The sequence below is a fragment of the Equus quagga genome, chromosome 6, assembly GCF_021613505.1.
Source record: "Equus quagga isolate Etosha38 chromosome 6, UCLA_HA_Equagga_1.0, whole genome shotgun sequence".
In the NCBI taxonomy this organism is placed as follows: domain Eukaryota; kingdom Metazoa; phylum Chordata; class Mammalia; order Perissodactyla; family Equidae; genus Equus; species Equus quagga.
Genome location: NC_060272.1, coordinates 33,571,795 through 33,590,227, shown reverse-complemented (window position 1 = coordinate 33,590,227; position 18,433 = coordinate 33,571,795). Strand labels below are relative to the sequence as shown.

Sequence of the window (18,433 nt, the reverse complement as noted above, 5' to 3'; positions counted from 1 at the left end):
AGCAGAGGGGGTCTAGCACTGAGTCTTGGCATTAACAGGGAGGGATGAAAAGCGTCTTAGAGTTAATCGAGGAGATTTGGGAAGAAATAAGAATAACTTGGAGTAATATTTTGGTTGTAAAGTATTATCTAATATGAATCTAAATTAGATGTTTTCCCGGCGCTGTGTTCCATCCAGATGTCTGTATGGCTATAGACTTAATCTTTAGCTTTGTCCCTGCAGGAAAAAAGCTTGACCTTTTTTTGAAAGGGGTAATTGTTATAAGCTACAGGAGTGTAAGGAAAATACAGAGCAAACCCAAAGAAGTTTGAGGACAACTTGATGGTATGAGTTAAGTGGTAGCATGAACAGAAGGGCTAGAGATAGTAAATTTTAATTTTCAAAGGGATTCAAGTCTATGAAATAGGGAAGAAAACCCTGCCTTGACTACGTATTTCAATTCCAGGGCCTCTTTTAGTTGAGAACTCAATTGAATTGTTAAGAAACAGTCATTCAATGTCACTTTGCCAAAGTACATGGTGACTGTTTTGGTATGAAAATAAGTATTGAGACTATAAAATAAGTACTAGGGCTAATTTAAAAGCTGAGTTATGTTGACTGTCTTGAGATCATCCAGCTGGCTTAGATTTCTGTTCCTGGGAATATGGGAAATCGTGTCCACTTGTTCCTGCGTGGTCTTCCTTATTGCCCTGACCTTACAGTTCACCTATTTTGAAATCGTGTGCTAAAGTCTGGCCTTTCCAAAGCTTGCCCTCCCCTGCCTGAGGTGGAATTGACCACTCTCTCTCCTTCGGGCCCCTACTCTCCTGTGCAATCTATCACAGTCGTTATTGAACTTCTATTTACATGTCTGTCTTTCCCTCTATACTGAGAATTCTTTGAGGGGAACCACGTCCTATTCATCTCTGTGTTTACAGTCCCCTGCCTCAAAGCAGGGACCGAGCTCAGTGTTTGTTAAATGAAAGACTGAGTCTGCATCTATGTTTAACCATTACAATCATGTCTCTGTTCCAGTTTTACTAGTGAGACATGTCATTTCACAGAACAGCCAGATTATTGGAGGGAGATGAAAATGAATTTGAACCAGTTCCTGATCTTTCTGACCTGGCACCCAATTACAAGCATTTAGCATTCTTTGTGAAAATGGGCAATGAGGCAGGAAAACAAAAATGGGGTCTGTCTTACTAGGTCAGGTTTTCTAGACACATGAGATAAAGGCTTGGTACAGAAACGCTGGCTATAAAAAGCAAAATTAGGGCACCCTGGCATCAAGTTGGAGTGAGTAGTTTGAGCGATGTAATGGGATAGTCTGGCCACTCTCACTGCTAGAATGGGTGTGTAGAAATTCAGGTTTGTCTGTGTTGATGTGATTTTCTTCTCTCAGGACCTTGCAAAATGGAAAGATCGTCGAAAAAGCTACACTTCAGATCTACAGAAGAAGAAAGAAGAGAGGGAAGAAATTGAAAAGCAGGCCCTTGAGAAGTCTGAGAGAGGTTCCAAGACGTTTAAGGAAATGATGCAGGACAGGTAATAAGGCTGAATGCATCTCATGGTTGGAGATACCAGTGTTAGAAATATTTTGTGTAAGTGTCGTGTAATATAGGTGTGCACCAATATTAAACTGTAATCAAATATGCATGAAACTTTTAGCATTTTGCTCTGCAGTGAAAAAGCAAAGTATTTCTATAATAATGACTTATATTAACAAAAGAAATGAATGCTTAATATAGGTGTGCATAATTTCTTCATTTTACATTGTATATTTACATGCAGAATTGAGTGCTGTTGGCTATATTTGGTGCAGAAAATAAACTTTTTCTCCTCTTAAAGTGAATTTAGGAGTGAATGGTCAAATAAAACCAGTTCCCACTCTTAACTAAACAAACTTCTTTTTCATGGTTTAGTGGAACAATTAAAATTATATTTTAAAGGAAAACTATATAAACATAAATATGAGGGTTTGTTTTTTGCATTGCAACATAACAGAATAAAGGTCCAATTTAAACTTTCCTGTAGAACAGTTACAATGTGACACCTTGGGGTATTTACAGGTCAGGGAGGAGGCAAATACACTTTAAGGATAATGTCAAAAAGGAAATGTACTGTCAGGTGAAATTAAACAAAGCTCTTTTGTACCCAGGAAGCCAGTGGTAAACACAATTTCATTCACTTAAAAGCAACGTGGTTAGCTTGAAAGGTGCTCCTTACAGAATGGTAGCAATGAGACTGTTTCATCAACTTGTCTACAGATATGAATGGTGCCTTTAATCTGTAATAATTGTCCGTGTAAATTCTATCAAGCTATATGAAATCATATGCTAACTTGATCTTAACAGAAGTCTGAGTCTCTTGTGGTCTTTTTACTAGATTATTATAAATTGTATAGAGGAAAACTCAAACTGTCAAGGAATCTACATCTTTGGAGGGTTCAAATTGATTATCAGACAATTAGTTATATTTCTAGTATGCTAGTTTGAGAAGAGTTATAAACTTGTGGATAAAATTTTGTGAATAATCTATTAAAATAGCCTGATTCCCTTATTAAAATGTCTTTACAATTTAAAAAAACCCTCTGAAGTATCTGAAAGTCTCTTTAAAGAAGAAAGTCAACTCTTAAAATCTTAGTGTGGCATAAAAGGAAATTGCATGTATTTGTCTTCATATGCTGTTAATGTTATATTGATTATTGTGTGAAGCCAGTAGTCTTTGTAGTCTCAGTCCATTTTATATGTTAATTACCAAAATGACATCTGTCTCTTCACCTCTGTGTGCAAAATGCATAACTTTGTGGTTGTGGTCTGCTTTTTTTTTTTTTTTGCTAAGGGAGTCCCGAAACCAAATGTCTACAATTACATCGAGGAGGAGAATATATTCTTCTGATGATATATTGAATGAGGAAACATTTCCCCCTACATTGGCTATGTCGGAAGCAAGTTACCAGAGTGAAAGGGTAGAAGAGAAGGGAACAACTTATCCTACAGAAATTCCTAAACAAGATTCTACAACTTCTGCAAGAAGAGAGAACACTATAATAGCTGAAATTCACCTTCCTTCCAAAAGCTCTGTGGAAGAACAACGCCCACCTACTTTGTCTTCTCTGCATTCACTGAGTACACAGATGGAGTCGACTCGAGTTTCAGCTTCTCTCCCCAGAAGTTACCAGAGAGCTGATACAGCCAGGTTAACATCTGTGGTCACACCGAGACCTTTTGGCTCTCAGTCAAGGGGAATCTCATCACTCCCAAGATCCTACACGGTAAACGTGTTCCCAGCTCACTTACTCAGTTCTCAAGAGCAGAATGTCAGTGAACTTGTGCAGAAGTTTGAGTTATACATGCTTGATGTGTAAAATGTACATAACATATATAAAGCAGTTTTATTTTAGCCAATTTAGATTCAATAGATATTTAACACTTAAAATACAGCAACAATCCAGAATTGATTAAACTTTAAATTCAACGAACGAATAAGCTACATTCTTCTAAGGCAGAACATTTTTTAGTGTCATATTTTCTCAAGTACAGCTTTTGTAAAGTATTAGGTTGAACTATATGAAGTTGCCAGTAGTCAGTTCTTTTTGACCTACAAAATAACAATTTCATGTGGTTTAACCTAAATGTTTTCAGATGCTTATGTATGAATTTCTATTTTCCCTGATTTCCCACTTCATTAGAACTTGATATGTTTGAATGTAGTTATTAAAATGTGTCTCATGGTTCAAAATATATATACATGTATGTGTGTGTGTATATATATATATATATATATATTTCTATTGGGATTTTTAAGAATGTAGAATAGGGAATCATTTCCCCTGAGAATGAAGCAGTCCACATACCTGAAAGTAGGTGTATTAATTTTGATTATGTAAAAGGAAGCAATACAGCCTTAAGAAGACCAGTGTTCAAACTCCTTTTACCTCTGCCAATGTAGAATCCTAAAATCTGAAAAAGAAAAAATTTAATTAAAAAAATATTTGAAGTGAGAGAAACTTGCCTAAACTAGCCAGGAAACTCCTGATCATTATATTAAGTAAAATAAAGACATATTTGACAACACAAAATTAAATTTATATGATAAACACTATTAACATAGTCAAAAGACAATTTATAGACTTAGGAAAACATTAGTAAAATGTATTATAGATATAGGGTTAACATCCCTAAGGTTTAAAATGTTCCTACAAATTGGTAAGGAAAAGATAAGCAGTAGAAAAATGGATGTAGAAATGAATAGCCAGTTTGAGGGAGAGGACATTTAAATGGCTGATAACATAAAGCATAGAGAAGCACGGTCAACCTCATTAGAGCAAGAATGAAGTACACAGCTTTTCAAAAAGATTTAAAACATCCAAAATGTTTAGTGTTGGCAAGGATGCAGAGAAACAGACATTCTTATACATTGTTTTGGGAATGCCTTGCTACCATCTTTAAAGACATATATAATTATTTGCATTTATAATATATATAAAAATATCTTTTTGTTCAGCAAGTCTACTTTTGGAAATCTGTGCTATAAAAATGTTCCAATTAGAAAGAGCTGTGGGTATTTGTTGCAATATTTTTGGAAGTTACAGAAAACTATAAACAACATTGAAGGCATATCAAATGAATAACCTGTTGACATCTATACTATGGAGTATTCAACAATTGGAAAGACTAGTTTAGAGTTCTATCTGTTGATCTGGAGTGATGTGAAAGAGCAAAACAGGTTTCCGGAGTCTATTTATAATGCAAACTCTTTTGTAAAAACAACCACTCCTCTCACTACATATGTGCCGGTCTGTTGATGTGAAACATTGTGCTCCAAGCTTTTAGCAATAGTTACTTTGCTGTGGGAGGTATATGTTACTGTTATAATTTTAAAATGTAATGTTTTTTAAACAGACATAAAGCTAACAGAATACTAAGTTTAAAATGATGTTTCCTATTTAGATGGATGATGCTTGGAAGTATAATGGAGATGTGGAAGGTGTTAGGAGAACTCAAATCACTTCCCTCAGCATCTCTGCACAAAAACCCGACGCAAGCCTGCCTGCTTTCAGCTCATCCAGCGCGAGAGAGACAGCAGCAGCGGGAGAAGACATGACGAGGTTGCCCTCTCCTACACCCACCTTCTCATCTCTTTCCCAGGACCAGGCTGCCACTTCTAAAGCCACCTTGTCTTCAGCATCTGGCCCTGATTTAATGTCTGAGCCTGGAGAAAGGAGAAGCTCACCACAGACAGAGGTCTCAAGATCACAGGTGAGTTTGGGGAGGCTCTTTATCACCTGCTGCTCAGAAACAGAACTACTTAAATTTGGAAACAGTGTTTCAAAATCTCTAGGCCTTATAGTCTAGGCTGATAATGTGGAAAATGAGATTGCATTTTATTTTTAACAGATCTTAGAGGAAGTAGGTCTCTTCCGACTCTGGGTTTATTGATCCAGATAACCCTTGTGATATGGGTGTATTGAGGTTTTTTGGACCCGTCTCTTTGGAGTTTGGCTGGCTTTTCTCTCTACTCCTCGTTTCAGCAGCTCTTGCCTTACTCTGCTGGCACTCAGCAGTCCCGGGTCCAGGTACATGAGTCGCTTTGGAGGTTTTAGATGCAGGTCTAATAGATAAATGGGTAATAAAAGCCCCTTCTCAGGGAAGTTAACTGGCAGCAAAGAGAAATTGGTACACATCAGAGGTACTGGCCTCTAGGAACATGATATTTCTTTTTATATCATATTAACCTTCTAGTGACTTTTTTTTCTTTTTTTTGAGTAAGGAAGATTGGCCCTGAGCTAACATCTGTTGCCAATCTTCCTCTTTTTTTTCTTTTCTCCCAAAAGCTCCCCAGTACATAGTTGTATATCCTAGTTGTAGGTTCTTCTACTTCTTCTGTGTGGGATGCTGCCTCAGCATGGCCTGATGAGCCATGCTAGGTCCATGCCCCGGATCCAAACTGGTGAACCCTGGGCCGGCAAAGTGGAGCACACAAATCCAACTGCTATGCCACTAGGCTGGCCCCTTCTAGTGACTTTTGATACTAATTTTTACATTAGAAAGTCTAGAATTTTGTACCACTGTTTGTGTCTAAATGGGAATATTGAGGCTTAGTTACAATGTGACTATTCTGTTCCTTCACATTTGGAGTCCAAATGAAATATACCATCAGATGAAGAATGACTGGAGGCATTTGCTGTTTTTCCTACTGAAAATCCCAATCGATGACTTAAGAGAATTATTAGGTTATGAGTGTTCTTTTAGTATGTTTCAGTATGTTTTCCATGTAGGCAAAAATGCTGCTGGTTGTCTAGTAGACAGAAAGCTTCTCTCTTTTAGAAAGACCCTTGTTAAGCAATTTGATGGTTGTGTGAACTTCTTAGCATGGAGGAGCTTTTGTGGTTCTTTGACTTAGTCTAGTGTTCTCTAGTGCCTTACTAGAGTATATTTATATTCCAAGGTACAGCATCAGGTATATAACTTGGCCTAAGTTATAGTAATGAAATAACTGTATGTGAAATAATTTGATATAACATTTAGTAGTATTAGATTTTTATTAGTACAGGAAAGCTTTACAAGTTTAGAGGGATTTTTTTTTCCAAGTATAAATTACAATGTGCTTGAGAAAATTTGGAAATGCAGGAAAGTATACATAATAAAAATCACTGATAACCCCATCATTTAGAGATAATCTGTTAGTGTTTAGGTATATTTCCTTCAGTTTTTCTTATGCTTGTTTACAAACAAAGCTAAACAATTTCTTCAGCCTGCTAAAATCATTAGTTGTAAATTATTTTGTAACTCCATTTTTATTTTTTATTTTTATTTTTTTGAGGAAGATTAGCCCTGAACTAACATCTGCCGCCAATTCTCCTCTTTTTGCTGAGGAAGACTGGCCCTGAGTTAACATCCATGTCCATCTTCCATCTTCCTCTACTTTATATGTGGGGTGCCTGCCACAGCATGGCATGATAAGCAGTGCGTAGGTCCGCACCCGGGATCTGAACTAGCGAACCCTGGGCTGCTGAGGCAGAACGTGCAAACTTAACCACTGTGCCACTGGGCCAGCCCCAACTCCATTTTTAAAGAATTGGAAATATGTACAGTCGGCCCTCTGTATCCTTGGGTTCTGCATCCACTGATTCAACTAACCACGGGTCAAAAGGCTTCAGAGGGCTGCATCTCTACTGAACGTATACAGACCTTTTTTCTTGTCATTATTCCCTAAACAGTACAGTATAACAACTATTCACATAGCATTTACATTGTATTAGGTATTATAAGTAATCTAGAGATGATTTAAAGTATTTGGGAGAATGTGCATAGGTTATTTGTGAATACTATGCCCTTTTATGTAAAGGACTTGAGCATCTGCAGATTTTGGTATCCGTAGGGAGGGTCCTGAAACCAGTCCCCCACAGATACCAAAGGGCGGTCGTAGTTAGCCTCCTAAGTGTCAGTGGATGAGAACAATAGCCTGTGTTACACTTGGGGAACATAAGGTGCCCGTGGATGAACAATAAAAACAAAAGCAAGGTCCCTTTTGTTTTTTTGTGTGTTTGGCTTCACCTTTTCAAAAGCAAATCCAACAAAACAGCCTGATTAATGTATTGTGGGCTAGGTGGTGGTAACTGCCTCAGGGTGGCAGCTGACTAGCTTCATCCATGGATTAAGAAAAAGAGGCTAAGTGAGGTGTGTGGGTGTGTTCCAGCTTACTGCAATTCAGAGGAACCTGAATTAACGCCGCATAGTTTCAGGTTTCAGCATTAATGGATTTATGCTCCTTTGTCACGAAACTTGAAATGATATTCTACCCAGCAGAATTCTGTTGTTAGTGCTGTTGAGTCAATTCCGACTCCTAGTGACCCTGAGGACAGCAGAGCAGAGCCCTGCCCACTCTTTTTTGTGCCATCTTCTTACCTTCTGGTGCTGTTATCAGACAATGCTCCACTGCTATTCATGGGGTTTTCGTGGACGTTTTTTTCGGAAGTGAGTGGCCAGTTCCTTCTTCCTAGTCTGTCTTAGTCTGGAAGATCTGCTGAAACCTGTCCACCATGGGTGGTCTTGCTGGTGTTTGAAATACCAGTGGCATAGCTTTCAGCAGCACAGCAATATGCAGCTGCCACAGTATGACAACTGACAGGTGGGTGGTGTGGTTCCTTGACTGGAAAACATACTGGGGCTGTGGTGGTAAGAATACCAAATCTTAACCACTGGACCACCAAGGCTGGCATCAAGCAAAATTAGGCTTTATTTAACAAGTGTAGAGACTGGCATTCTTGAACATGTATGTATATTTCATATGGCGACTTGCCTATCCCCATGATGTTTGGCGTGTCCATTTCTGTGCTATGAGGAAAGTAGCTTGTGTAATATCACTCTGCTCTCATCACTGAGAGCTTACTGACTTGGGCAAGGCGCTGTGACTGCACAAAATGGCCGATGACCAATATGTCAAGGGCATATGCAACACTCCTTCAAACTCTGGTCCAAACTATAATTCTAGGAGTTCAGAAAATAACCAAAAATGACGTATGGCAGCACATCTACATGTCTCGATAGCTTTGTGAGTGTACTTCAGGTCTTCTTTCTCTTTCTTACCTCACTCTTTAGCTGGTTATGTCCTTTCGTTTCTTCCTCCAGAATCTCCTTTGATGTTCTTTTCTATCCCTGCCTCACTCCCCAAATTCAGGCCCTTTCCCCATCAATGCAAGTGCTTTGTAAATAGTCGCTTGTATTTGTGCATTCTACATGGGCTGGCATCAGAGTAACTCGCATGATGCCAGCCTGGACTTGGTCATTTCTCTGCTCCAGAGCCTGGAGTGGCCTTCCATGGTCTGTTTGATGAAGTTCAAAGCACACAGGAACACTAAGGTCCCTCATGGCTGGCTCCAGACTCCCTTTGTAGTACTGTGACGGCTAATGTTTGAGTGCTTACCAGGTGCGAGCTAAGCTTCTCAGGGCATTGTCTTAGTTCATCTTCTCAGTGACCCTCTTTTCCCTGTTTCACAGTTGTGAAAATTGAGGCACGGAGTGGTCGTGTTGCTTGTCCAAGGCCATGCAGGGTATTGAGTGGTGGAGTCAGGATTTGAACCCAGGCAGTCTGATTCAAGGTTGCTTATACCACACTATGTTGTGGGGAAGTGAGTGATCTAAGCCACAGGAGACTGCTTGCTTTTTCTTGAACACATCATATCCTTTCATGAACACATCACATATATTTGTTCTTATTGTTGTCCCATTTGAAAATGTTCATTTCACCTGTCTCTCTTTTGAAGTTATCCTGTTCCTTCAAAGCCCAGGAGGGTCACTTTCTTTGTAAGTCAAGATATTTCCTCCCTGTAGTTGGAACTGAACACTGAACTTTTTTTTTTTTTTTTTTTTAGGAAGATTAGCCCTGAGCTAACATCCACCGCCAATCCTCCTCTTTTTACTGAGGAAGACTGGCCCTGAACTAACATCCATGCCCATCTTCCTCTATTTTATGTGGGACGCCTGCCACAGCATGGCTGGCCAAGCAGCACATAGGTCTGCACCCAGGATCTAAACCAGGGAACCCTGGGCCACCAAAGCAGAATGTACAAACCCAACCACTGTGCCACAGGGCCAGCCCCTGGAACTGAACTTTTTGCCTTTTGAAAATTTCGCTTGATGAATTCTTCCTTGATCCATTTTCATATGTTCATAGTTTCTCCTTCACTGGTATTCTTTGTACCCTCCACAGTCTTTATACATAGTTGGCACTTAACTATTTACTGAGTTGAATTGCATTCAAGGCCTTGATTACTAGACTGAAGTATGAACTTGGTCCAGCAGGTAATTTAGGTACTTATAGGTTCTTTAATGTGGGAATTTCAAGATTAAGAGGTGTTTTAGGAATGTAAGACCTGTGATATTGCATAGAATTATGTTAAGGAAATGGAGTCTGGGGCCAAAGACTGGTTAGGAGAATTACCACAGAATTGTAGTAATAAGTTGGTTCATACCATGAGGAAGGAAAAGCATAATGAAGGAAAGAACCTAATATAACTTGGTTTAAAACCTGCCCACAGGAATTTCTTTCCCATCTCCATTGCTGAGCTGGAGGTTTATTCCTCTCTATTCCGTCTTCTCCCCTACTTCTCTTGTGATATTGCTTCTTTATCTGCCCCACTACCAATGCAGGCTGCCAGGGCAATTCTGGGGTGACCCCAAGCAAGGCGAGAGACTATGACTCTCAGAGTCCTTCATTCTCCTCCAACTGTCTCTCAGACGTGGCTTTGAGATTTTTTCCCAAATTTGGTTTTGCCTATAGGTTTTTGTTTCCTTTTGTCCTGTCAGAACTTTCTCTCAAACTCCATCCAAACCCATATTTTGGAACCTCTGCCCAGATTTTTTAAAGTAGTGTTCAGAGTAGGATTATCACGTGGAAGGAAGGAAGCTTTTTACATGTCCATTTCCAGGTTCCCAAGCCTATGAGAAGTGCCCCTTTTAATAGCACCCAGGGCTTACATTATCACGGCTTCACAGCAGGCATTTTGCTTCACTAGAGCCTACTGTTTCTAAAAGTAGGAAGCAAGCCCGTCTTGCTCACTGCCAGCACGGTGCCTGGAGCTGTAAGTATTTGTTGAATGTGAACTGGGTTCTATTGGCTTTAGAGCTAATTATGTGAGAGTTAAATAGAATTTTCTTTAGTTGATCTGGAAACTGCTTAACTAACCTACGTGTCGTGTATAACATCGATTCCATGAGAAAAAGAGGATAATTACTGGGCATCAACCATGTGCCTTGACATCTTTGAAATGCTTCATTTAATCCTCTCAATAATCTTGCAAAGTTGGTGGTATTATCCTCACTTCTACCAATGAAATACTTGAGATTTCAAAGTTATGTAACTTGCCCCAGGCTGTTTCAATGATTAGGCTACAATTGCTATTTCTTTGACCCTAATTTTTTTTGAAATATGACATGTTCATATTTGAGAACTGTCTTATGTATAGTTAAAACATCAAATGCTGACTTATTTTAACTATGCCATGTCTTTAGAATTTTAGAGCCAATAGGAACTGAAGTATCCTCTGATTCATAAAGATAATCATTCTTAAAATTGTTTTGAGGAAAGTTATATATTTATTGAAACTTTTCAGTACTGAATCTATTTCTGAAATGTAGAGTTTGAAATCTACCTGGTAGGCAGTGAGGAGCTACCAGCAATTTTTAAATGGGTGTGATATAAAAACCAGCATGTTCTGTAAACTTCTGGCAGCTGTGTGGAAGACGGAGAAAAAGAAGGGCTGGAGGCATGTGAGCCAATTAGGAGGTGACCACAGTAGTTTAGAGGGAGATCATGGTCCAAACTAAGATAACCTGCAGAAGGATGGAGGGATGGGGTGATTCAACATGGACTTATGAATTGTGGGCTTGATAGCGCTTTATCAAGTGCTATCCATTGTGTGGAGCTGGGGTAGGGAGCACTTAGGGAAAGGAAGGGAGGAAGAGTCCCTGAAACAATCTGGTATTTCTATCTTTGGCATCTGGTTAGATAGTGATGTAATTGACTGGTATGTGAAAAACAAGAGGTGGAAGAGTAGGTCTGAGGAGGAAGATAATGAATTTAATTTTGGATATGTTGGGCTTATACAGTAGTTGAAGACATAGCAGTGAAGGAAGTTACTCAGGAAAGCATGTAGTCAAAAAGATGGGAGGTTGACTAGGGAAAGACCACAACAAAATTGAAATAGAAAAAGAAGAGGAACTGAGAAGTGGCCAGAGAGTTGGGGGAAAAAGGCACGAGAGAGTAGAATAATGGGTGACTTAGATGGCTGTTTCTGAAGGCAGGAATAGTTGGTAGTGTGTGGTGAGATGAGGACTGAAAATGGGTTTGGTAGGTAAGAGATAAGCTTGGAATGGATTGAGTGAAGTGGTAGGGTTAGAAACACCGCTTGCCACTTTGAAATGGAGAACTGGAGAAAGTATAGATACGTCCTTGGTGATGGAGAGTAGCTCCAGGGCCATAGCAGCACCATGATTTAAGGGCTGCTCACTTATGTTCTCGTCCCACTAAGACCCTGAAGCAAAGACACTCAAGAACCACGTGTACAAAAATCAAAGATTATATATTTCCTGTTATTTATGACTTTACAGCCTGAATATTTTAGTGTTTTATTTAATTTTATCAACTTAAGTAGGTTTCCCTTAAGTAACACATTTATTTAATTGAACAAGTTTAGGGAGAATAGCTTTCTGACTTGTTAGTATATAAGATTGACCCAATTTTTCATTAATTTCCATCTGTGGTGATATGAGAATCTTATCCTAAAAAGAAATCTAATCTTTGCTACTCCAGATCATCATGTTTTTGTTTAAAAAATTCAGCTTTCAGTGTATGCTTCTGTTTAAATTGTATCTAATTATAGGGAAGTTATTTTTAAATCCTGATATTTTGATAGCTAACTAATCCTTTATCTTTCCCAGCATAGGCAACTCAAACCACTTGGAGATAATTCTTTATCAGTTGTCAGGAATCTAGATTTCCCCCAATAATTTATATTCCTGGTTCCGTCCAGTTCAAAAAGTAATTCCTCCGTTATCATCTTCTAAAGCATGGATCCGTTGTAGAATACTCATGTGGCATCTATTTTGCAGAAATAAGTCAGGCAGTCAAAATCTTAATGGAAATCATTGTGAATAATTTTATACTTGACTGTAGTGATAGATTTGTTCCCCTGCAAGGAGTCTCAGGGGTAACCTGATGCAAGAGCCAAGGATTCCACAGATGCCTGAGGGACTGCCATGAGGAGGGAGTCTCTGAGGCCCTCACTTTGAAACTACAGCCACTCACTTTAATTCCTTCTGTATACTGGTTTGAAGGGAGGTGATCTGCGTAAGATTTTCATTTGAAAATAGGGTTTTGAAAAACAGGAAGCTTGAAAATCGGTGTTACTGTTAGAGAGAAGGCTCTTCCAGACTCAGTGACATACCTGAGGCCGCCTGGTCATTGACAGAAGTGGACCTGTAGTGGCTCATGTGGTTCTTTCCTCCTTTGTCCGTGTACGGTCCCAAGGACCCCCCACACCTACAGTCTGCCAGGCCGTGGCCACAGTGAGGCTGTCCTCTGTCAGCTATTTCAGAGGAGTATTTATCTGCCCTTTGATTTAATATGTTCGAGTAGAGATTTCTTTATTTCCAAGGTAAGAGCAGCCCTCTGTGGGACAATTCTTCTGGTCTAATAAAATTGAGATTCTTCCATCTGTGGCTTAAGCTCATTCTCTTTTATCCTGTATTTGGTAGAAAAGGATAATGTTCACTTGCTGTCTCCCACAAAGTATTGTTTATGTAGTTTGGGACTATTTATTAAAACTCTATCCTGTCTTTTATTCTTCAAGATAAAAAACCTCAATTAGTGTCTTGAGTATCTAACCCATCATTTGTCTCTGTGCCCTTATGTAGCAGTAGATTATGAACTTTAATTGGCTTTAAGGTGGATTTTTTTTTTTTTTTTTGTAAGAGTGGTGAAGATGACCACTTATCTTTACTGAGTCATCTCTAATTTAAGTGTGTTGTGGTTTTGGTTAAGGAGTAGAACTAACCAGTAATTTTTTCTGTTCATAGCAGAGTTTTATTCTGGAGGTTGGTGTTCATCAGGCTGATTATTAATGAGTGTTCTCATTATCTATATCTGGGTTCCCATACTTCAGCTGTTTTTAAAGCTGTATAATGAACACTTTTCTATATTATTAGCTACAAATATTTTTTTTCTTGCTTAAAAATATCCCATACCTACTGATGAAGATTTGTTACTTCTAGAGAGCAAGGCCAGTGACTAATTCATCTTTATTTCCCAGTGCTAAGCACTGTGTCTTATACTCAACAGATGCACAATAAATGTAGAACAAATGAATAAATGATTATTGTTAAAGCACTTAACTTCTGTGTCCATATCACATGGTAACTTCTCAATCCTTTATTCGGTGCCTTCCTTCTAATTCTTATGTATTATCACAGTTTTTCTCAGAATATTATCACTTGAATTTAAAACTTGTTTTAGAGGTGGAAAAGCTTAGTCATAAAGCTCTATGAATTGCCCAGTTGGCCCTAGGTTTGGGTTTAACTGCCAAATTAAAATGGAAAAGCTGTAGGTCTTTTTCTCGAAAATAAAGTGGCTTTAGGAAGACTTTTGTGTGTGTGTGTGAGGAAGATTAGCCCCGAGCTAGCATCTGTGCCAATCTTCCTCTGTTTTATATGGGATGCTGCCACAGTGTGGCTTGACAAGTGGTGCTAGGTCCACGCCTGGGATTCTAATCTGTGAATCCTGGGCTGCTGAAGCAGAGCTTGCGAACATAACCATTATGCCACCAGGCCAGCCCCCAATTTTTTTTTTTAAACAGTTAAGTCTAAGTTCTTTATTATTGTGACTCAAAGAACTAAAACACTACTCTGGGGAACTCATTATGTCAAAATTCTTATGTTCTACTTATGAATTAGGAAAGTCTGTGAAACTGAATTTGTTGCCGTGTAGTGTAGTGATGGAGATGAAAAGAGAGTTCTGTCTGTTGTCCAAGAGGCTGTTGTTCTTGGGTTTATGGGCTGATGTTGCCTCAAGAACATTATGGCCTATAGTGCAGGGTGTCTCAGTAGGGGTCCTCCTGGCATCTTATGGGGACTTCCTCAGAGATGATACAGTTCTGTGTTTCTCGTCTTGTGTAGCAGCTCTGCCTTTCCCACAAAAATGCCTTGCCCAAACTTCAGATGCCCGCCCATTAGGGGATGGTACCAGTTCTAGATGAGCACTACTGGTAGCTGAATTATGTGTCTGTGAACTCCTTGAAATCATTCAGCTAAATACGTTAAATGTTGGAGAGGTAGTTTTAAGAATTAATATGGTAGCATTTTTTAAATGATTTAAATCACTCAGTTTCATTCCTGGGTAGTAAGAAACGGTCTGTAAATTAGACCCAATTGTATGGCGAGCAAAAACCTAGGCTTTATCAATGGCCAACTGGTTTATAGTATTAATGTGAAAAGAAATATCTATTGATATGAAGATTTCCCTTATTTTAGCAGAAAAGTAATAAACTTGGTGATATTTACATAAATGAAGGTTCTGCCAAATCCAAGGTGAAAAAAATGAAGCTTCTGGTTTATAATGAAGTAATTCAGTGTACGTTGTGTGCAGCTTGCCTTCTTTCATGGATAGACTTTCCTCCTCCCGGGTGCCAGGGACACCTGATCCCACCGTGTCATGTTTGTTTTCAGGATCAGTTCAGTGATATGAGAATCAGCATAAACCAGACACCTGGGAACGGTCTTGACTTTGGGTTTACAGTGAGATGGACTTTTTCTGGGATCTTCGTAGCATCAGTTGAAGCAGGTAAACCATAGAATTAGTTCTACTGAACTTTTTTCTCCTTTCTTATCCTATGCTGTTCAAAAAAATCCCACAGAAATTAGTTTATTTGATGTAGGAGGAGAAAACATGTGGAAAATGCAGCAGTAAAGCAGGAAGATCCATCCTCTTTCTGAGACTATGATTTGGGGTTACAAATTACATACTGTTTGTTCTCCTTGCCTAATTCATTTTAGTTTTGCAGAGTCTTAATTTTGTGACTTTTACAGAATTCATTTGTCAAAATTTTAGGGTTAACATCTGAAAATGCTAACAAACAATACTTAATTGAAGATACAGAAGGAACTTTCCCTGATCAGATGTGTTGGCGGTAGATATATACATGCTGTATAATAAATCGATGTTTTCTGAGCATCCTGATATATCTGTTGCTCATGGACTCCTTAGGATGCTTTGGGACTATAACAGAAGGATTGCCCCTCGCCTCCGCAGGGTTATACTAAGTCAAGCCTAGAAATTCTTGGCAAAATATTACCAAAGGCCTAAAATTAAAATAAAGGCCATTGTATTTAAGAGGAGTTCCTCATTTACATATTTTAGCTATATAAAATTGCATGCTAACTCTGCTTATTTCTTTGAAATTTCAAGACCGCTTTAATTAGATAATGGTGGGTAGTAATCTTAAGCAGTTTTAAGTGGCTCTGTTTTCTTCCCCATTCCAGAGTGCATTTTTATTGGGAAGCTCAATTAAAGTGCAGTATGTTTCATATTTTTAATTTAAAGATAATTTTAAATTTTCTTCCTGGGTTAATAAAGAAATTTTATTGAACAGATGAACTTATTTCTTCTTTAAATGTTAATGAAGATACATACTATAGAATAAAAATGCTTTTGGTTGCTTTTATGTTGTAGCTACTCAAATATTTGATAACTTTAAGAAACTTTGTAACTCTTCTCCACCTGGAAAAATGAGAAATAGTTGAGATTATGAAGCCATTTTTTCCTTAATTTAAATAAGCACTTAGAATGTGTTTTTTTCTTGTTATCGGTGGTTATATGTACTTTGCTTTATTTAGGTAGCCCAGCAGAATTTTCTCAGCTACAGGTAGATGATGAAGTTATTGCTATTAACAACACCAAGTTTTCATATAAGGACACAAAAGAGTGGGAGGAAGCCATGGATAATGCTCAAGAAACTGGAAACCTCGTAATGGATATCCGACGCCATGGAAAGTTGGGTGAGTTGGTTTTCCCACTGGTTGGCTTTCTAAATTGGGAACTGGTCTTTGGCAAGTGGTTATAACAGTTTGCTTCAATAACTTTTTTTTTCTTTGCATTTTACTTTTTGGCTTGAAGATGTTTTGTAGTTATGTTGCGACAACTCTGGAATGACACTTCCTTGACTATTCTGTCTGAAAACGTTTTACTAGTAAATTTACTGAATTCTGCCTTGTTTATTGACTGATTTATATGCTGGACTGACTTCAAATACAAAGATCAACTCAAGACTACTGTAATTGTATATACGTTTGGGAGTCAGATAATAATGAGGAGTATTAAGAATTAGACCACGATTTAACTTTCTTTACAGCATTGTAACTAACTGTAAGACAAAACATGGAGGGTCATTTTCTTGTTCTTCATTCTCAAGGAAGTTCCAATATACATTCCATTATTCTGTTTCTTAACTTTGGAGGTTTAAGCCTCCCCCGACCTGCAATCTGATGCTGTCAGAATATAATGTTCGGTCCTGGTTTACAGAAAGATTCAGCAAATTTGCTAGTCTTTTCATTATTAACGTGATCTAACCCTTGTGTTTTGGGAAGGTGATCTCTTGGTAGAGGCCCTAAACTCTTCACTTCTGTCACACACTGATTTGTCTGTCTTGTATACGTGCATTTGGTATATGTGTATTCAGTAACTTTGTTCTTTCCACTTCAACATTTACCTGTACTCATTTCTTGATCTTCATGTGCCAATCAGACTGGGGCAAAGACCAACCTTCCCTGCCATTTAAACGGCATAAAACCCTCAATCTCACCAGTATGGCTACCAAAATTATAGGTTCACCTGAAACAAAGTGGATTGATGCAACTTCTGGAATTTACAACTCAGACAAATCTTCAAATCTATCAGTAGTGACTGATTTCTCAGAAAGCCTTCAGAATTCTGTAAGTATTTTGAGAAGTGGGAGTACTTGTATAGAGCGAAGCATCTGTAGGAATTGTGTGTGGGGAAAAGAATTTTTGTTTGAACAATTGTGATGCTACTTTCAAAACAAATAATTGAAAACGTAATTTATAGTAATGAGAGTAAAATGTATTTTTGAAAATCATAAGGCATTACCCATTAATAAATAGAGTAATAGTTATATAATGGTAAAATTAAAAAATCCCATAGTGGTGTTTTGCAGGTATTTCTTACCAATCTTTCATCGTATACCCTTCTATCAGATCTTTGTGAATGTGAAGTAGTAATTGTGTAAAATTATACACTCTAACTTTTCTATGTTTTCTTTATCTTTACTGATAAAATAAGTATAAAGGTTGTGTTCAATTTAAAACCTCATGAAGCATTTTTAGTTTTTGTATAAGTGAATTTGATGGGTAAACTTATATATGCAGTTAAGAGAAACTCAGTTACATTAATTGATTAAAAATAATTATAATGTAGAAATTTTTTAAGTATCAAAGCAGTAATACAATTTAAATTTTCAAATGTTTATATTGATTCCCTAAATATAATTGTTGTTATCCTAAGATACTCCTTTTTACCTAATAAAGGAGATCTTGCTGCATTGTGTAGGAAGAGTTTAAATGTTAGAGAATCCTATGTGAATATATTGCTTACTCATAAAAATAAGCCAAATGGACTAATGATTTGGCCCATCATGTTTCTTGGAAAATTAATGACTGATTGAACTTAAAGACATTCATGCTCGCAGCTTTAATCCTTCCACAAGTATTAAAGAATAATGAAAAAACTAAGTTTCTATTTTATATAAAAAGCTGTAGGGAATACATTAATATCCTGAAAAATTCATCTTGCAAAGATACTTTCACTAATGGGAAATGCATTATTTAAGCCCAAAGTCCAATTGGAGGGAATGTTGTTAACTGGCATTTTTCTTTTCCAG

General features: G+C 37.9%; 1 protein-coding gene across 10 annotated transcripts in view; it reads left to right on the top strand.

Annotated features, from left to right (window-relative positions):
* The window catches only part of LMO7 (LIM domain 7), a 188,817-nt gene that overhangs the window by 150,450 nt on the left and 19,934 nt on the right, over positions 1-18,433 (top strand). For 6 of the 10 annotated variants that reach the window (XM_046663849.1, XM_046663840.1, XM_046663844.1 and 3 more), the window contains 6 exons: positions 1,385-1,527; positions 2,824-3,256; positions 4,935-5,243; positions 15,207-15,321; positions 16,374-16,535; positions 17,362-17,468. In XM_046663849.1, coding sequence (XP_046519805.1) covers positions 1,385-1,527; positions 2,824-3,256; positions 4,935-5,243; positions 15,207-15,321; positions 16,374-16,535; positions 17,362-17,468 — 1,269 coding nt within the window. Of the gene's footprint in view, positions 1-1,384; positions 1,528-2,823; positions 3,257-4,934; positions 5,244-15,206; positions 15,322-16,373; positions 16,536-17,280; positions 17,469-18,433 lie in introns of all 10 variants that reach the window. The other 4 variants (XM_046663841.1, XM_046663848.1, XM_046663843.1 and 1 more) reach the window with 1 other exon arrangement.